This window comes from Sinohyriopsis cumingii, unplaced genomic scaffold (assembly GCF_028554795.1).
Source record: "Sinohyriopsis cumingii isolate HCF-2022 unplaced genomic scaffold, ASM2855479v2 utg001510l, whole genome shotgun sequence".
In the NCBI taxonomy this organism is placed as follows: Eukaryota; Metazoa; Mollusca; class Bivalvia; order Unionida; family Unionidae; genus Sinohyriopsis; species Sinohyriopsis cumingii.
The window spans coordinates 744,139-761,742 of NW_028316007.1; the positions used below are offsets into that span (position 1 = coordinate 744,139).

The 17,604-nt window shown below is 35.3% G+C and overlaps 1 protein-coding gene across 2 annotated transcripts in view; it reads left to right on the forward strand.

Moving 5' to 3' along the window:
• Positions 1-17,604, forward strand: part of LOC149772396 (telomerase protein component 1-like) — a 237,552-nt gene that overhangs the window by 15,247 nt on the left and 204,701 nt on the right. For both annotated transcript variants that reach the window (XM_089947879.1, XM_089947880.1), the window contains exons 4-7: positions 4,683-4,817; positions 6,908-7,069; positions 11,528-11,624; positions 14,652-14,926. In XM_089947879.1, the coding sequence (XP_089804005.1) occupies positions 4,683-4,817; positions 6,908-7,069; positions 11,528-11,624; positions 14,652-14,926 (669 nt within the window). The remainder of the gene's footprint in view (positions 1-4,682; positions 4,818-6,907; positions 7,070-11,527; positions 11,625-14,651; positions 14,927-17,604) is intronic.

A 17,604-nucleotide genomic window follows, 5' to 3' on the forward strand; every position in this document is an offset into this window, starting at 1 on the left:
TTCTATTGTTAATAACTGTCAGTGGATATGTAGGCATCTCTAACTAAAAATTTATTGTTAGTAACTGTCAGTGGATATATAGGCATCTATAACTACAATTTTTATTGTTAATAACTGTCAATGGTTATGTCAGCATCTATTACAGATCCTATGCAACGTTTACTATTAATATTCCTAAGACAGCCTAAATCTGACTAAAGATAATCACTATAACTACAGCCATGAATAAAAATTACAAACATTAGATAAAATGATGTACCAGGAGTTACCAAATATATATATATATATATATATATATATATATATATATATATATATATATATATATATATATATATATATATATATATACCGCTCCCTCGATAACTCGTGCCTGGATAACTCGCGATCCCGCTTATAATGAGGTGTCCGTCTTGGCTTCCGATTTTTTTCCAGAGAAAATGTATTTAAAATATCTTTAAAATATGCTGAACATGAAAAAATTATGATAAGAATTGATAAATTAAACCTTGATACATTGCTTGTTTTATCATCGAAAATGGTGATTAATGCCCGTAAAAATATAATCCATATTTTGAAATTTGCAAGTTCTAAAGAAGAATTAATTTCAGAGATCTCGAAAACGCTTAATTACGTGTATTTGGATGCCAATTTTTGATCTGGGATGCAGAAAATCACTGAGGCGGGAGTCCTCCGTTTGCATGTAATATGTGCGCAGGAAAATTCAAAGATTTGCCGGTCCTGATTCAGCCACCTGCTTTGTGGGAAAATGTGTTGATCAGTTAACTGTGCTGATATTTACAATGACAGAATTCAGTGACTGAAAGACTCTTTGATGTACTGTTGCCATTTTATAAGAGTACATTACAAAAAAAAGAACATGATGCAACAGCTAGGCGGCTAGTTCAAAGCTTTGACTGGCGGCCGAGTGAGAAAATGTACTGATATTTAGTGATTGAATTCAGAGGCAGAAAGACCCAGTTTTAAAATCCTAGCGAGACCTCTGTTTAAAGATATCATATATTATGTAAGTTTTTATGATAAATAGTTGTCAGTATACTGTAAATAAACAGTCTGGTGAAATAGCGATCAATGAAAACTTCTGGTAAATGCTAACAGGTGGCAACAGACAATGAAATAAACACCAATTAAACGTCTTCCTGTGTGAAAGTCACGTTCTAATCCTTTAATTCCGTTTCAGTGTAAACATTATAATCACAACATATTTTGTTCATTGAAAACATGAAAAGATTCAATCGACCGTCACATCGAAACCCGTGAGTACTTACGTGAAAACCTAATTACATGTACCTACATGCCGTCTTTGTTTTGATCAACAACTTAGGGAAATGTTTGTTGCATTAAAAAAAATCGATTACAAGAGACCTCGGGTGCTGGATTAAGGGTCTTAGAGCTGCCTTTGACATAAAGCAAAACAGTAACAGAGACAACGACGATGATAGTGACTTCGAATGTTTCAGTGAAAGTGATGTCATTAATGCCGAGGCTGTTTGGGAGAAATTCGTACAGACTCATGGTCCTGAAACGGGCGTTTCTCTTGATATGGAGGAGTGGATTTGTGCTGACAATGACTGCCCCACAGCCGAATACATGTCAGATGAAACTATAATTATTTCTATAGCCAACAAATTTGCAGCAGAAGACGATTCTAACTGGAGTAACACAAGTGTTGAAAGCGATGCAGACGCAGATGTTGCACCCCCCACCCCTCTGCACAGGAAGCAGTCAGATATTTTGATATTGCCATAAGGTGGCTGGAGACCCAAAATGTTGACTACGTAAAGCTCATGCAGTTGAGAAATCTGAGGGATTTTGCTCGGCGGCAGAGAAACCAAGGAGTAACACACACACAAAAAAAAAATAACTGATTTTTTCAAAAAGTGAATTGATATTTGTCAAGCGTGGCACAAACGGCACGTATTGTTCTAATTTACGTTGTTTTAACTTTGTAGACCAATTAAATATGTTAGTACTGATTAACCCTTTTTTTTTTTTTGTTTTCCATTTTACTTCTATCGCATTCAAATCTATCTATCTATCTATCTATTGATCGACACTGTTTCTTGAAAAGAGTCGATCTTTTGTATATAAAAAAGCGTCTAATTTGGATCAAACAATAAAACTAGAATGTATCCAATTCAACATAAAAATTAGTGACGTAGTACACAATGTGTGAAGTGGTACACATGTTAAGCGAACGGAAACCACGTGGAATAATGTTTTCGATGATCGCCTCAATATACTGTAATTTATCCTGAAATTAATGTTGTCCTATGAGGAAATAATAAAGTACACTGTTATGAAGAGATATTTATTAACAGTTAATCTCAGAACGATTATAAAGTGAGTATTCAACAGTATAATCTGCCTACCCCACCCCCATTTCTCTGCTATGTCGTCAATCACTTTATTGGTTTTGGGCTTATTTTAATGGTCCCTTGATAACTCGCGCCTCACTTATAGTGCGGTCGATGTTTCTGGACCCCGATGTGCGCGAGCTATCAAGGGAGTGGTGTGTATATATATATATATATATATATATATATATATATATATATATATATATATATATATATATATATACAGAGGTCTCGTTAGGATTTTAAAACTATGAGTCCAGGACTCCCATTTTGGTAAAAATAGGAGTCCCAACATCAAAAGTTGCAGTCCCTTCTTTCCTACAGAATCAACACAGACGTGTGTATCTATTTTTAGATGGAGAGGTTTTCATAATGTAATCACTCACTATAATATAGCTTCATTACAACAGTCCATTGACAGGATCACAAATTTTGGTTTATTTATTTGTATGCCTACTTGTAGTATTTTAGGCAAATAAATAGTATCTGATTTGCTGTTTTTTTTCCATATTTTCACAAATACGTGTCAAGTCAGAAAACAGCTTAGACCTTAGCGTGCATCTTGTGAATTCCACAACATAGCAATGTCCCATACGTTTCTGACCTACATAATTTGCATTTTAAAGCTAAATCTTTAATAAAATAATACATAGGCTTTGGTTTCAATGATTTGTATGTTTTTTTTCTGAATATATTTGCCTGATGATTTAAGAAAACAGACAATCTAATAAACTGGTACATCCCAGACTTAGCACAGTCCGCCATTATTTCCCATTTGGCCTATAGGTTCACTTACAGTTTCAAACTAATTTTATGGTGAAATAGTGTATAAGAGGCAGTTAATATATATCCAGATTACCGATTCTGATCTTAAAACACAAGTTTGTTTGTTTTATCATCAAACAATAGCATGCAGGAAATTGATAGTTGCTACCTTACTTGGAAAAGGGTTAATGGTCAATCAGCTATCAAAACATAATGTTTGTGAATGGGCAAGAGTTTGTTTGTCATCGTAATTGATATAAAAACTAGGCCTAGTTACTGATGCCTTGATGAATACATTTTGCTACAACACTAGAACTAACCGGGCTAAGGCAAGGGGCATTTAAAAAAAATATGGTATGGTCAGTCAATGTACATCTTAAATAATCACAGGGTGAAGTCGTTTTTGCTTTCCTAACAGAAGAAGGTGAAGTTTACATTTTTAGGTGACTTGTCACCTACTTACAAATAGCATTTTGTCTAAGTCTCAACATGTCTTGATTCTGAGGTCACGTGCACTGCTTATTCCACTACATTCGGAAATGAACACAATAATGAAAGCTGAAGTTGTTTATTTGATGTACTTTTATAAATTACCACATGTACATCTCTGGGTCTTTCTTTCCCTGAATTCAATCACTGTAAATATCTACATTTTCCCACGTGGCCGCCAGTCAAAGCCTTTGAATATGCTGCCCAGCTATTGCATCATGTTCTATTTTATGTACTCTTATAAAATGGCAACACGTATGTACATCAAGAGGTCTTTAAGTCACTGAATTTTGTCATTGTAAATATCAGCACAGCTAAATGATCAACACATTTTCAAGTCTTTTGAATTTTGCCGCACACATATCAGTGATTTTCTGCATCCCAGATCAAAGATTGCCATCCAAATGCACATAATTAAGCGTTTCCAAGATCTCTGTATGTTTATATATATACATACATATATATATATATATATATATATATATATATATATATATATATATATATATATATATATGGGTGGGTGTGTTAGGGTGGAGATCTCAACAGTTTCCAAGTTTTGGCCTATTACATCTAGCAACAAACATAGTACTAAATTATGCTTAACTATCCCTACACTAGCTCGAGACTTCAAACATTGGAATACGATATGAAGTATATGTGCACATGGTTTCAGAATTTGGATCCATCCTCATGGGGAGCTTGAAAGTGGGGAAACAATTTTGCAAATACGTAATTATCCAGGCATTAGGCATTGGAGACTTACCTTTGGTAATAAATTGGAAAATGTTGTGATATCCACCCTATAAAATAATAATCATGTAAACATTTAATGGGCATGAAGAGACAGATTCTCATGTGTCTTCAATAGAGGCTAGGATCTTTGGTTAGGGTCCTGCTTCGGTGTCATAAATTGGAAACTGTTAAGGTCTTCACCCAATAACCATGTATTAATTTAATTGTCATAAGGACATAAGATACTTACCAAGCACATACAGAAAATGTTTTTGACTTTTTAGTAATTAAACAGTTTCTTTTTCTTTTCAGTTTGCATTAATCAATGCTGTAAGTGGCTCTCTGATTTGTCAGCCAAATTTCCAAGACAAGAATGACTCTACACGTGTGGCTTTGTCTTCAGTGTCTGAAAATCTGATCAGCTATGATCCAGAGTTCATACTCAAGGTTAGACATGTTTTTTCCAAAATCAGACACCATTAATTTATATTGAAAGAATGAGATGTCATCAAGAATCAGTATTAATGGGTAATTGGTTCTTATTTCAAATTATATAGCATATAGTAGGTTATTTTTTAAAAATTATTTAAATGTAGCAATCTGTTGTAAATGAGAGTTAAAAAATTTCATGGATTTATTTTAGTAACTGCAGATAAAGGTGAACTGAATGCTGTTTCTGCTGCTTTGCTGAGTGTCTTCATTCATGTTTTCCATGCTTATCCTTTTATTCCTAATGCACTGAGCATCCTTCAGGTTGAGTGTGCAAAAAACTCCCTGCATCCTACTTCTCAGGGGACGAGCCAAATTTTCCATCTGCTCCACGCCTTTCTACCATATCTGGTACTTCTCCATCTTGCTTTCATATGCCTCTTCCATTCATTCTTCCCCTGCGATGGCCATTCCCACCAAAATAATCCTCTTTGAAGTCTCAGACCATTTAATGATGTCAGGATGAAATGATGTCATCTGCACAATTTTCAGGGATACCTGATTTTTCCAGATCTATTCTCGTCTCCCCTGACTTTGCTTCTTGAAATATTCCAGCATTGTTTCTTGCTGCAGATTTCTTTTGTCCCTCTTGAAGAAATTGGACGAACTGGGGACCTGACCTCTCTGAATTCTGGACTTTCTGTTATTCTCTCTCCAACATATCTGCCATCACTCTTGAAACCTTGTTTTGTCTGTGTCTGTATCACCCATGGGCAAAGGCAACATAACGTGATGATTGAATATGCTGGAGTGTAGCACTTTCTGGCATAATGCTTTGGCTCTTGGTGATCTCCCTACATCCTCACCAATGTAGATATCTTCTAGAACCATTGTACATCGGTTTGCTGGGCTTGATTCATTCCATCATTGGGATTGCCTTTAGCTGAGCCATTCACTTCCTTTATGTGTAGTCCCAATGTTATCCATATGCTTCAGTCTGTTCTCAGCTTGATTTACTGCTTTGCTCGAGGACCACTTTCTTTCTGTCCTAATTTCTATTCTGCTCCTTATTTTCTTATCCTTTGATTCCTTGAAATGAAAGTTAATGAGTCTAGCTTTGGCTGCCTTGTGTTCCTAAAAATCATTACAAAGAGTTTAATAGAAATCATACAGCTGATGATAATTCCATTCTCCAGTCTTTACCATGCAATTGTGAATCTCTTTGTTGAGAATCTTAGGTGAATATTGCTGAAGTAACTCGTCACAAGCTTGGAAACATGGTCTGGTAGTGATGCAGGGCCACTAAAATCAGCTGGTAAGGAAGAGAGCCATATGCACTGGCCAGATTCAACCATATTATTGTCATGTCAGATCTCCTTATTTAATCCAGACCTTGTGCAGGAGTTGGGTGAGGTGCTTGAGTGTTCAATGCAACTTGAAAACCTGGGATTCCTCCTTTCTGTACCAATGTATCTGTGTAGCTATTTTCTGTCATGTATAGCATCATTTATCTCACCAGCACTGAGATCTTCCCTTCTGTGCTGAACATTGATATTGTCTGGAACTGAGTGTATTGTTTCCATTCTTTAAACTACTTGGAGGAGACACTACAACCATCTTAGTAGCTTTGGGCATTTCTTGTATAACTTAAAAGCTTACTCACAAAGTCCTGGTGCAGAACTTAATCTTACTTTCTGTACTACTTCCATGTAGGTTCCTTGATGTTAAGGGTTTTTTATAGCATTTCTTCTGAGACAGTTCTGTTTAAGTCTCCAGGTGGATCATTTCTGTTTGTGTCAGAGTGTATAATTCTTCACTGGCCAGGTTGGCTCAGCCATTGAATGCTGTCAACATTACACCCAGTCATTGAATGTTGTCATATCAGTATACTCACATTCTGAATGCTGTCAACACAGTACACTCAGTCATTGAATGTTGTCATAACAGTGTACTCGGTCATTTCATGTTATGTTTTAGTATGTGCATCATTTTTGTTTCTCTTATGTGTGTTATGAGAAGGTTTCCATGAGATATTTAAAAGCTGGACAAAAATGATGCCGATTTCTTGTAATTAACTTTATGTCTAAAGTTTCTAAATTTATGTACAGGTTGCCTTGTATACAAGAAAGAGTTTAAATATCAGGACATCAGCCAATTTCCTTCTGGCCCTGGCAGCAAAAATACACCCATGCCGACCCTACCTGAGGAAGTATTTCAATGCTGCCATTGCTCTACCCTCAGACTGGATTGAAGTTGCAGAGATATACCAGGTAGTTTAATTGTATGTAATGAAAATCACTTGCAAATAAAATCATATTTTTCTAGTTTTAAGAGTAAAAGCAATCCAACAACAAGGAGAAAGTCATAGCGTGCCATATGTTAGTTTAAGAAGACCAGTATAAATGATTGTCACTAGACCTATCAGTATTAAATCGATGCCATGTGTTTAAGAAGACCAGTCTACATGATTGTCACTAGACCAGCCAGTATAAATTGATGCCATGTGTTAGTTTAAGAAGTCTAGTTTAAATAATTATCACTAGACCAATCAGTATTAAATTGATGCCATGTGTTTAAGAAGACCAGTTTAAATGATTGTCACTAGATCAATCAGTACAAATTGATGCCATATGTTAGTTTAAGAAGACCAGTTTAATGATTGTCACTAGACCAGTCAGTATTAAATGTATGCCATGTGTTAGTTTAAGAAGGCCAGTTTAAATGATTATCACTAGACCAGTCAGTATTAAATGTATGCCATGTGTTACTTTAAGAAGACCAGTCTATGTGATTGTCACTAGACCAGTCAGTATAAATTGATGCCCTGTGTTAGTTTAAGAAGGCCAGTTTACATGATTGTCACTAGAACAGTCAGTATTAAATGTAAGCCCTGTGTTAGTTTAAGAAGACCAGTCTACATGATTGTCAGTAGCCCAGTCAGTATAAATTGATGCCCTGTGTTAGTTTAAGAAGACAAGTCTGCATGATTATCACTAGAAAGTCGGTACAAATTGATAGGTGATGGGAATCAGTCCCAGAATTGTTTTAAAACAATAACTGCATTAAAAGGTATTAGAAAGGTTTCCATTAATTGTAACCTATTCACATTAAACAAATGGTATATGTAGCTTGAGTAAATGTACTTGCTATCGTAGTTAGGGCCCTTAGTGTCCGAGTGGTCTAAAGCGCTCTCCGTTACGGATCACTACCATCTCACCTCTGTCTGCGTGGGTTCGAATCTCGTGGGTCGGTGGTTCTTTCCAGGGTTTTCCCGTTTTCTTCCTCCACCATTAATACTGGCCGCCATGTATAGCCTATCGTGTGCTGAAAAATGGCGTTCAACCCTAAAACAACAACAACAACAACAGCTATCGTAGTCATTGCTGTAACAAACTTTACCATGATAAATTCCTTGATGTAAAGGTCACTCACTTGGGATTCACGAACACTTACACAATGGAGTGATTTTCATTATTATAAACACTTTTAAAAAAAAAAATTTGAATCCACCCAAACTTTTTTGTTACAGTGTGTGACATTATCATATTTCCCCATTTTGATATATTTTCATTGGGTCAGCATCATGACAGTATTGGCAAAGCATACAGATGGGTCAGATAAAGACTTGAGATAACTGGCCCACGTAAATTGATTTTCAGTTCACAGCAGTAATGAGTGCTAATGCATGGTATTGTTTCTTTTAATACAGCTGTGTCCTCAGTAATACATTTCAGTCAATAAATGTTTACTTAAATCAGCTCGGTCCTCAGCTTTAGTACATTTCAATTGATACATGTTTACTTTAATCTGCTGTGTCCTAATTAGCATTTATACATTTCAGTCAATACATGCTTACTTTAATTAGCTGTGTCCTCAGCATTAATACATTTCAGTCAAAACATGCTTAATTTAATTAGCTATGTACTCAGCATGAATACATTTCAGTTGATAAATGTTTACTTTAATAATCTGTGTCCTCAGCATTAATACATTTCAGTCATTACATGTTTGCTTTAATCAGCTGTGTCCTCAGTATTAATACATTTAAAGTCAATACATGCTTACTTTAATCAGCTGTGTCCTCAGCATTAATACATTTCAGTTGATACATGTTTACTTTAATCGGCTGTGTCCTCAGTATTAATACATTTAAAGTCAATACATGCTTACTTTAATCAGCTGTGTCCTCAGCATTAATACATTTCAGTTGATACATGTTTACTTTAATCAACTGTGTCCTCAGCATTAATACATTTCAGTTGATACATGTTTACTTTAATCGGCTGTGTCCTCAGTATTAATACATTTAAAGTCAATACATGCTTACTTTAATCAGCTGTGTCCTCAGCATTAATACATTTCAGTTGATACATGTTTACTTTAATCAACTGTGTCCTCAGCATTAATACATTTCAGTTGATACATGTTTACTTTAATCAGCTATGTCCTCAGCATTAATACATTTCAGTTGATACATGCTTACCTTAATCATTTGTGTCATTGGCATTAATACGTTTCAGTTGATACTTGCTTGCTTTAATCAGCTGTGTCCTCAGCATTAATAACATTTCAGTTAATGCATGTTTGTTAGACATAAACAGAAATGGCTAGAGTGGTTATTTGAGAGTATGATAAGAGCTTTAAAATTGGCCTTGGTAAGGCATGTGTCTTCAGTGTGCTTTGTAGAGTGTTATGACTCGACGGTCTTAAACTGAGTAACAGAAGAAAGAAAGAAAAAAACAAAATTTGAAAAATTCAACAACTACTTTGTTTCCCCAGAATATAAAGTGAAAATTTAAAAATAACCTAACAGTATTGTGAATTAAATCCCAAACAGTCTTAAAAGTTCTATCACAAGTCCAGAAATATAGAGTATTCCGAATGAATAACAGTTGTGTTCTGAATTAATTCCAGTCTTGAAAGTGCTGATGTAGCAGTAGCCTGGAATAGTGTTGATGTGTGAACAGTCTTGGTATATCACATTAATATGATCCAAAATGTCACTAAATAACTCACAATAATCCCAAATATTGATTTAGTCCAAAAGTATTAATGAGCACTTTGTAATTCCAGTAAATAATTTGAGTAAATAAATCCTCTCAAATGTAGTTGAATCCCACTATGATCTGCTTCATTATAACACAAATTTGAATACAGCATGATTGTGGTGTGGCTCCTGAAATTTTGTAATAATCAAAATAAACAAGATTTTGATATAACAATCTGGCAAGATGTGCTGTATTTTTTAAGAGAAAAGTGTTGTATCGTTGTATTTTTGTGGATATAATAAAGATGTTAAACTTTTTTATTTGTGAATGCTCATTTAAGTCATGCCAGTAGTTAATAGTTTTCTTTGGAAGACATTAGCTGATTAAAAGCTGGTATATTTTAATCTTTTTATTATTGACTGCCAAGCAGTAAGGACACTAACACGTCTTTGAGTTTGTTTTCAATGCATTCTCCGTTCAATTATTGCTCAACCATAAGTTAACAGATGTTTGTTTATTCAACTGGCATCAAACAATGCAGTGGTTAAAACAAGATTCTTACATGAATTTAAAAATCAATTAATTTAAGTAACTGCTAATCATAAGAATCAATCTGATAGCTATAGGCTGTTCAAAGGCACCATACAGGATTAAGCCAGTATTTTTAAAAGCTTCTGTGGCAAATACTGCTTGTACAAATTCAGTTTTCAGCTTTCCAGGGGTTGTGACCCATAATTCTGTGTCTCCAGACCTTAGGTTTCCATGTTATAACTTTACTAGAATTTTTAGATTTGATCCAAGTAGTGCATAATACATTATTTGATTGGCTGAGTTTATTACTACTCTGGAAGACATATTTCTGACATGATTTTGATAAAAACTTGGAATATGGGCTTATATCATTATGATCTTGGAGGAGTTGAACAATGAGCAAGATTCATGCATATTGTTGAGGTGATTTGCATCTGATTGATAGAGTTTGTTAGTGTTACAAACCATTTTGTTGATCTCATTTGGATCAAGCTTTGAATGTGGGTATATATGATCAACAGCATTGATGAGTTCAATAAAATGTGAGAACCATGCATATTATTGAGATGATCTTGCTTCTTAAGATTGGAGACATATTTCTCATGCCATTTTGATCAGAGTTGATATGTAGCCTTAGATGGTAAAGATCTCACATGAGTTTGATAATGAGCAAGATCCACAGATATTAATGACGTGATCTTGGATCTGATTGACTAGACTTGTTACTTCTCTAAAGACAGTTATCGGACCTGATTTTGGTTAAATTTGATAAACACTGGTAGATTTAAATCATCAGAATCTCAGATGAGCAGTTTATGAGCAAGATCTATGCATATTAAAGATTTGGTGATGTATCTGATTGGCTGTGCTTGTCATCACATAAGGGACTGGTTTCTTATCATAATATGTAAATAAATAAGCTTATATCATCAAGATATCAAGTGAACATGGTCTATGCTTGTGCATGGGGTGATTCTGTATCTGATTCTATGAACTTTTTACCACTCAATATAATTGGTATTTCTGACTCACTTTTAATCTGACTAGGTAAATAGACTGATATCATCAAGGTGGTGGATGATTAAAGTGTTATTTAACTCAAAATTTATATCAGTATTAAACATAAACCATTTTTTATACTTTTTGCTTATCTATTCTGATGGCCACATCAGTGTTTAGTCTTTGATTCATTTATTCTTTTCGCTGTAGACATTTGGAGATGAAAGTCTGCATTTGGGTTCCATACCATCTGTTCTAAGGCGTGCAATGGTTGCCAAATTTCCTGATTTTGACAAGTATCAACTTGGTAAGTATGAGAAGAGGTTGGCTAACCGATGGAAAGTAAGACACAGACAGACAGTAGTAGAAAGACAGAACAACAGACATATATGCTGATACAGTTAGAAAGAAAATTTATGGGATGAATAAAAAGTTGAAGACATAAAAACACTAAATAGAAAGATAGCAGTAGATTAAGTAAAATAGACATGGACAATAAACTTGTGAACAATGTAGAAATCAAAGGCATGATCAGTGTTACAATACATGTAATTAAAACACATCATTATATGTTGGTTTGCAGGCTTGTAATATTGATTTTGTGATGCAGTATATGTTATGATGCAGCAAGCCTGGCAAATATCTTGCTGGCTGGTAGAAATTTCTCCATGCTAGACTAGTACATAATCTTGGTGACTAGTGGAAATTTCCACATGCTAGACCTGTATATAATCTTGGTGACTATTGGAAATTTCCACATGCTAGACTGGTATATAATCTTGGTGACTAGTGGAAATTTCCACATGCTAGACTGGTATATAATCTTGGTGACTAGTGGCAATTTCCACATGCTAGACCTGTATATAATCTTGGTGACTATTGGAAATTTCCACATGCTAGACTGGTATATAATCTTGGTGACTAGTGGAAATTTCCACATACTGGACTCGTATATAATTTTGGGTGACTAGTGGAAATTTCCACATGCTAGACTGGTATATAATCTTGGTGACTATTGGAAATTTCCGCATGCTAGACTGGTATTTAATCTTGGTGACTAGTGGACATTTCCACATTCTAGACTGGTATCCACATGCTAGACTGGTATATAATCTTGGTGACTAGTGGAAATTTCCACATGCTAGACTGGTATTTAATCTTGGTGACTAGTGGACATTTCCACATTCTAGACTGGTATCCACATGCTAGACTGGTATATAATCTTGGTGACTAGTGGAAATTTCCACATGCTAGACTGGTATTTAATCTTGGTGACTAGTGGACATTTCCACATTCTAGACTGGTATCCACATGCTAGACTGGTATATAATCTTCAGTGAGTAGGTCATAATGTATACAGTGATCATATACCCTAGTATAACATTCTTTGTTTGCAGTTTACTATTTCTGCCATGAGGGATTTATCTGTTCATAGAAAAAAGGAAACTTCTCTTTTTGGAAGAGGTGTGCAGTGTTACCAGTATACTGGTTTACCAAAGTATTTTTTTAAAGTTGTATGTACTAAATTAATGTACTTTTTCACTGTACTGGTACCTTGGTACTTTCTGTCAGTAAAGACTGCTCTGGTGGCCTAGTGATTAGAGCATCCGTCCTAGATGTGGGAGGTCATGGGTTCGAACCCCAGCCGAGTCATACCAAAGACTTCTAAAAATGGTACTAACAGCTGCCTCTCTAGGCGCTCAGCATTAAGAGGTTAGTGTTAGAACTGGTCGGCCTGGTGTCAGGATAATGTGACTGGGTGGGACATCGTGCTACATGTCTGCAGCATGATGCCCCAGTGCTAGATGTCACTTTAAACTGTCACACTGCAGACATTGTAGTGATATGACTGGAAAATTGTTAAAGCTATGTAAAGAATCTAAATCACACACATTGTATTGTTCGTGACAAAATAGTTCAACAAATTAACTTTCTTTTTATGAAATCATTACATCTGTCAAAAATTAATGGTGAATATTACAAATAAAATCTAATTAAATACCCATTTAATCTTATATGTCTGATCTGGTGTGCAGTCAACCTGTGATTCTGTATTGCACATCTAAAATTTCGATATTATTCACCCAACCTGGAACTACTTTTGCAAATTCAAATATTAAATAACAATCCACTTGTTAAATATCCAGGATAATATGTTGTTATGCATTTTAAATTATTCACAAATGCCAGCACACATTTGTAATTTTCAGAAAGGCAGCCATATTTGTTGAAAATGGCTGCCTTTACCACTGAGAATGATGGGAGAGTACCGTAAGAAGCATGAGCAGTTTATATGAATTTCATTATATCTAGGCCAGAAAGTTAGAGTTAATTGAGTTGGACATCTTGGTCAGAGTGTTTGACAATAAATTCTCAAAAGAAGCTGGTGTGCAAAGTGATATTAGAGAGAGAGAGAGAGAGAGAGAGAGAGATAGAGTACTTCTTTGCTGCTGAAATCTTGTTTTGAAATTGTACAAGATCCAAACAAAAAAAGTAAGAAAACTTTGGAGTCATCCCAGTATTCAAGACATAGTTTAGAAGAGATAGAGAGAGAGTTGTTGTTGTTGTAGGGTTTAATGCCATTTATCAGCACATGATAGGCTATGCATGGCAGCTAGTATTAATGGTGGCGGAAGAACCCGGGAAAACCCCAGAAAGAACCACCAACCCATGAGAAGCTACTGGCAAGCTTTTTTACATACCCACATTAGCCGAATCTGAGATTCGAACCCATGCAGACAGAGGTGAGATGGCAATAATCCATAACAGAGAGCGCTTTAGACCACTTTGCCACTCAGGGCCCACAAGAGAGAGAGAGAAAGAGAGAGAGAGAGATTAAAAGATCCAAACAATAAAGGTATGAAAAACTTGGGAGTCATGCCAATATTCAAGACATGTTTAGAATTGCCCCACATTTGTAAAAACTTTACTCAGTGTTTAGTTCCCAAGAAACATTCCACAATGTAAATGATTTAAAATACCAAACTTAATGAAAGTCCATTTCAGCTTCAGATATATGGCCTGCAGCAGAATTATAAATTTTAAGGAACAAGTTGAAGTGGATCGACTTGCAATTTGTCTTTTAAATTACCTAGTAATCAAATCTGAGAATAAAAATGTCAGGCTATAGGTCACCCTGCTGATTAAAATGTATTATTGCAATATTTTGGTTTTATCAGTACTTAAATCAAAAGATACAGTTGTTAGGTTGCAGGCTTAAACAATTTTCTTCAACTGGGCAATGCAAAAAATGTTTGAAAACCACTGCTTTAGGTTCTTACTTCAGTTGGCTGTTGTTAAGAATTTACCTTTCACTCTTTTATTTAAATCGCAGCAAAATACAACAAAGAAAGTTCCAAAAAGAAGAAGAAAAAAAAGATCAAAAAGTTAAAGACAGAGGAAGGAGGAGGAGAGGCAGGAAGAGGACGTGGTCGAGGTCAAGTGGGCACAGCTGCAAGAGGCAGAGGATATGCTAGTAGAGGGACTGAACCATCCAGAGGAAAGGGACGTGGTCAGACAAGTTCTGACAGACCTGACATAAAACACCTGTTTGACAGTGATAGCAGCAGTGACTCAGACACTGACACTGATTATTTGAAATTGCAAGAGGCAAGTCATGACTGTAGTACAAACACCAATGCTACTTCCTATAAGACAGGTCATAACTAGTACAAACACCAATGTTACATCCTATAAGACAGGCCATGACTATAGTACAAACACCAATGCTACATCCTATAAGACAGGCCATGACTGTAGTACAAACACCAATGCTACATCCTATAAGACATGTCATGACTGTAGTACAGACACCAATGCTACATCCTATAAAACAGGCCATGACTGTAGTACAAACACCAAAGCTACATCTTATAAGACAGGCCATGACTGTAGTACAAACACCAATGCTACATCCTATAGGACAGGCCATGACTATAGTACAAACACCAATGTTACATCCTATAAGACAGGCCATGACTGTAGTACAAACACCAATGCTACATCCTATAAGACAGGCCATGACTGTAGTACAAACACCAATGCTACATCCTATAAAACAGGCCATGACTGTACAAACACCAAAGCTACATCCTATAGGACAGGCCATGACTATAGTACAAACACCAATGCTACATCCTATAAGACAGGCCATGACTGTAGTACAAACACCAATGCTACATCCGATAAGACATGTCATGACTGTAGTACAAACACCAATGCTATTTTCAGGAAGAATATGTAATGAATTTAGTAGAAACATACATGCTACTTCCAATAATAAAAACATTATGTAGTACAAACACCATTGCTACTTCCAAAAAGAAAGACATGTAGTAAATTTGTTATATTAAATGTTTAAACTTTTAGTGAATTTGTAATAATCAGTGGTCCAATTAGATAGGCTGATTGTTTTTGGCAACTGTAACATTCATTGGTTAGCCATATTGGATAGACTGATTTTTTTTGGCAACTGTAACATTCAATGGTTAGCTGTATTGGATAGGCTGGTTGTTAATGTTAACTGTAATATTCATTGGGTAGCTTTATTGGATAGGCTGATTGTTTTTGGCAGCTGTAACATTCAATGGTTAGCCCTATAGGATAGGCTTATTATTTATGGCAACTAATATTCACTAGGTTGCCCTATTGGATAGGCTGATTGTTTATATCATCTGAAATATTCTTTAGATAACCCTATTGGATAGGATTGTTGTTGAAGGCAGCTGTAATATTCACTGGGTAGCCCTATTGGAAAGGCTGATTGTTTATGGCAACTGTAATATTCACTGGGTAGCCCTATTGGAAAGGCTGATTGTTTATGGCAACTGTAATATTCACTGGGAAGCCCTATTGGAAAGGCTGATTGTTTATGGCAACTGTAATATTCACTGGGTAGCTCTGTTGGATAGGTTGATTGTTTATGGCAACTTTGGACAGTCTTATGGTTTAGAGACTGAGATAGTTGTGATAGTGAAACTGAACCTTATTTATGCAAACTTCTTTTTGTTTTATTATTTAGAGATTTTATGAGTTATTCATTTATGTGATAAGGAAACAATACTGACAGATCTTAACACTTTTAACAACCAAACTACCATGGACACAAAATTTCAGCTTGGCCATATCAGAATTGAAAAGAAGATAAAGACAGAATCATGTAGATTCGTAGAAATTATGTGTTAAATATAATTATGATAGTTAAAAGCAGTTGGGATTATGAATATTTTAATATGCTGTAAGAAAATAATACAGAAATAACTGAATTCTTCAGATAATTTGGTTGGGAACTGGTCAACTACCAGTTTAAATAAATTGAAGATGTTTTCTATATTTTTTATGGAGAATGTCATTTTTATACATCTACTGTAAGAAAGAACACACTATGTTATGGTGAATTTGTGTTACCAGTTATGCTTCTGCATAAAAACTAGAGTTGTCACTATATTTATCAAACTTTGTGAATGGCTTGCATTTGGGATATAAAACCCTATCCATCAGAGGGTCCAAAATTAAGGTCAGTGTGAACAGTACCTATTGTTCTTCACAATCTACAGTTACTAATGTTAGTGGATAACTTGCATTTCAAATGAGGCAGAATTATAGCAGTTTCAAGCTAAAAAGGTCAAAGGTCAAGGTAACAGCAACTGAAAAAAGACATTGTTTTTGTACAATAACATGAGTCTTTCCCAACACTTCCTGGCTGATTGCAATCTATTGCTTAAAATCTTTCCAAACTCTTGCTATTTAATTGCAATCCTATGAATACAGTCTTTCCAAACATGACCTGTTTCTTTTCAGTTTATTACATAATATCTTTCCAAACACCACCTGTTTCATTTCAATTTATTACATAATGTCTGGGGCCCCGAGTGGTCTAAAGCGCTCTCCATTGTGGATCACTGCCATCTCACCTCTGTCTGCGTGGGTTCAAGTCTCTGATTCGTCTAATGTGGGTATGTGAGAAAGCTTGCCAGTAGCTTCTCGTGGGTCAGTGGTTCTTTCTGGGGTTTTCCCGGGTTCTTCCTCCACCATTAATAGTGGCTGCCATGTATAGCCTATTGTGTGCTGAAAAAATGGCATTAAACCCTACAACAACTACACCAACATAATGACTTTCCAAACACCACCTCTATTATTTCACATTATTACATAATATCTTTCCAAACACCCTGTTTATTTCAATTCATTACATAATATCTTTCCAAACACCACTTCTTTCATTTCACATTATTATATAATATCTTTCCAAACATTACCTTTTTCATTTCAGTTTGTTACATAATCTT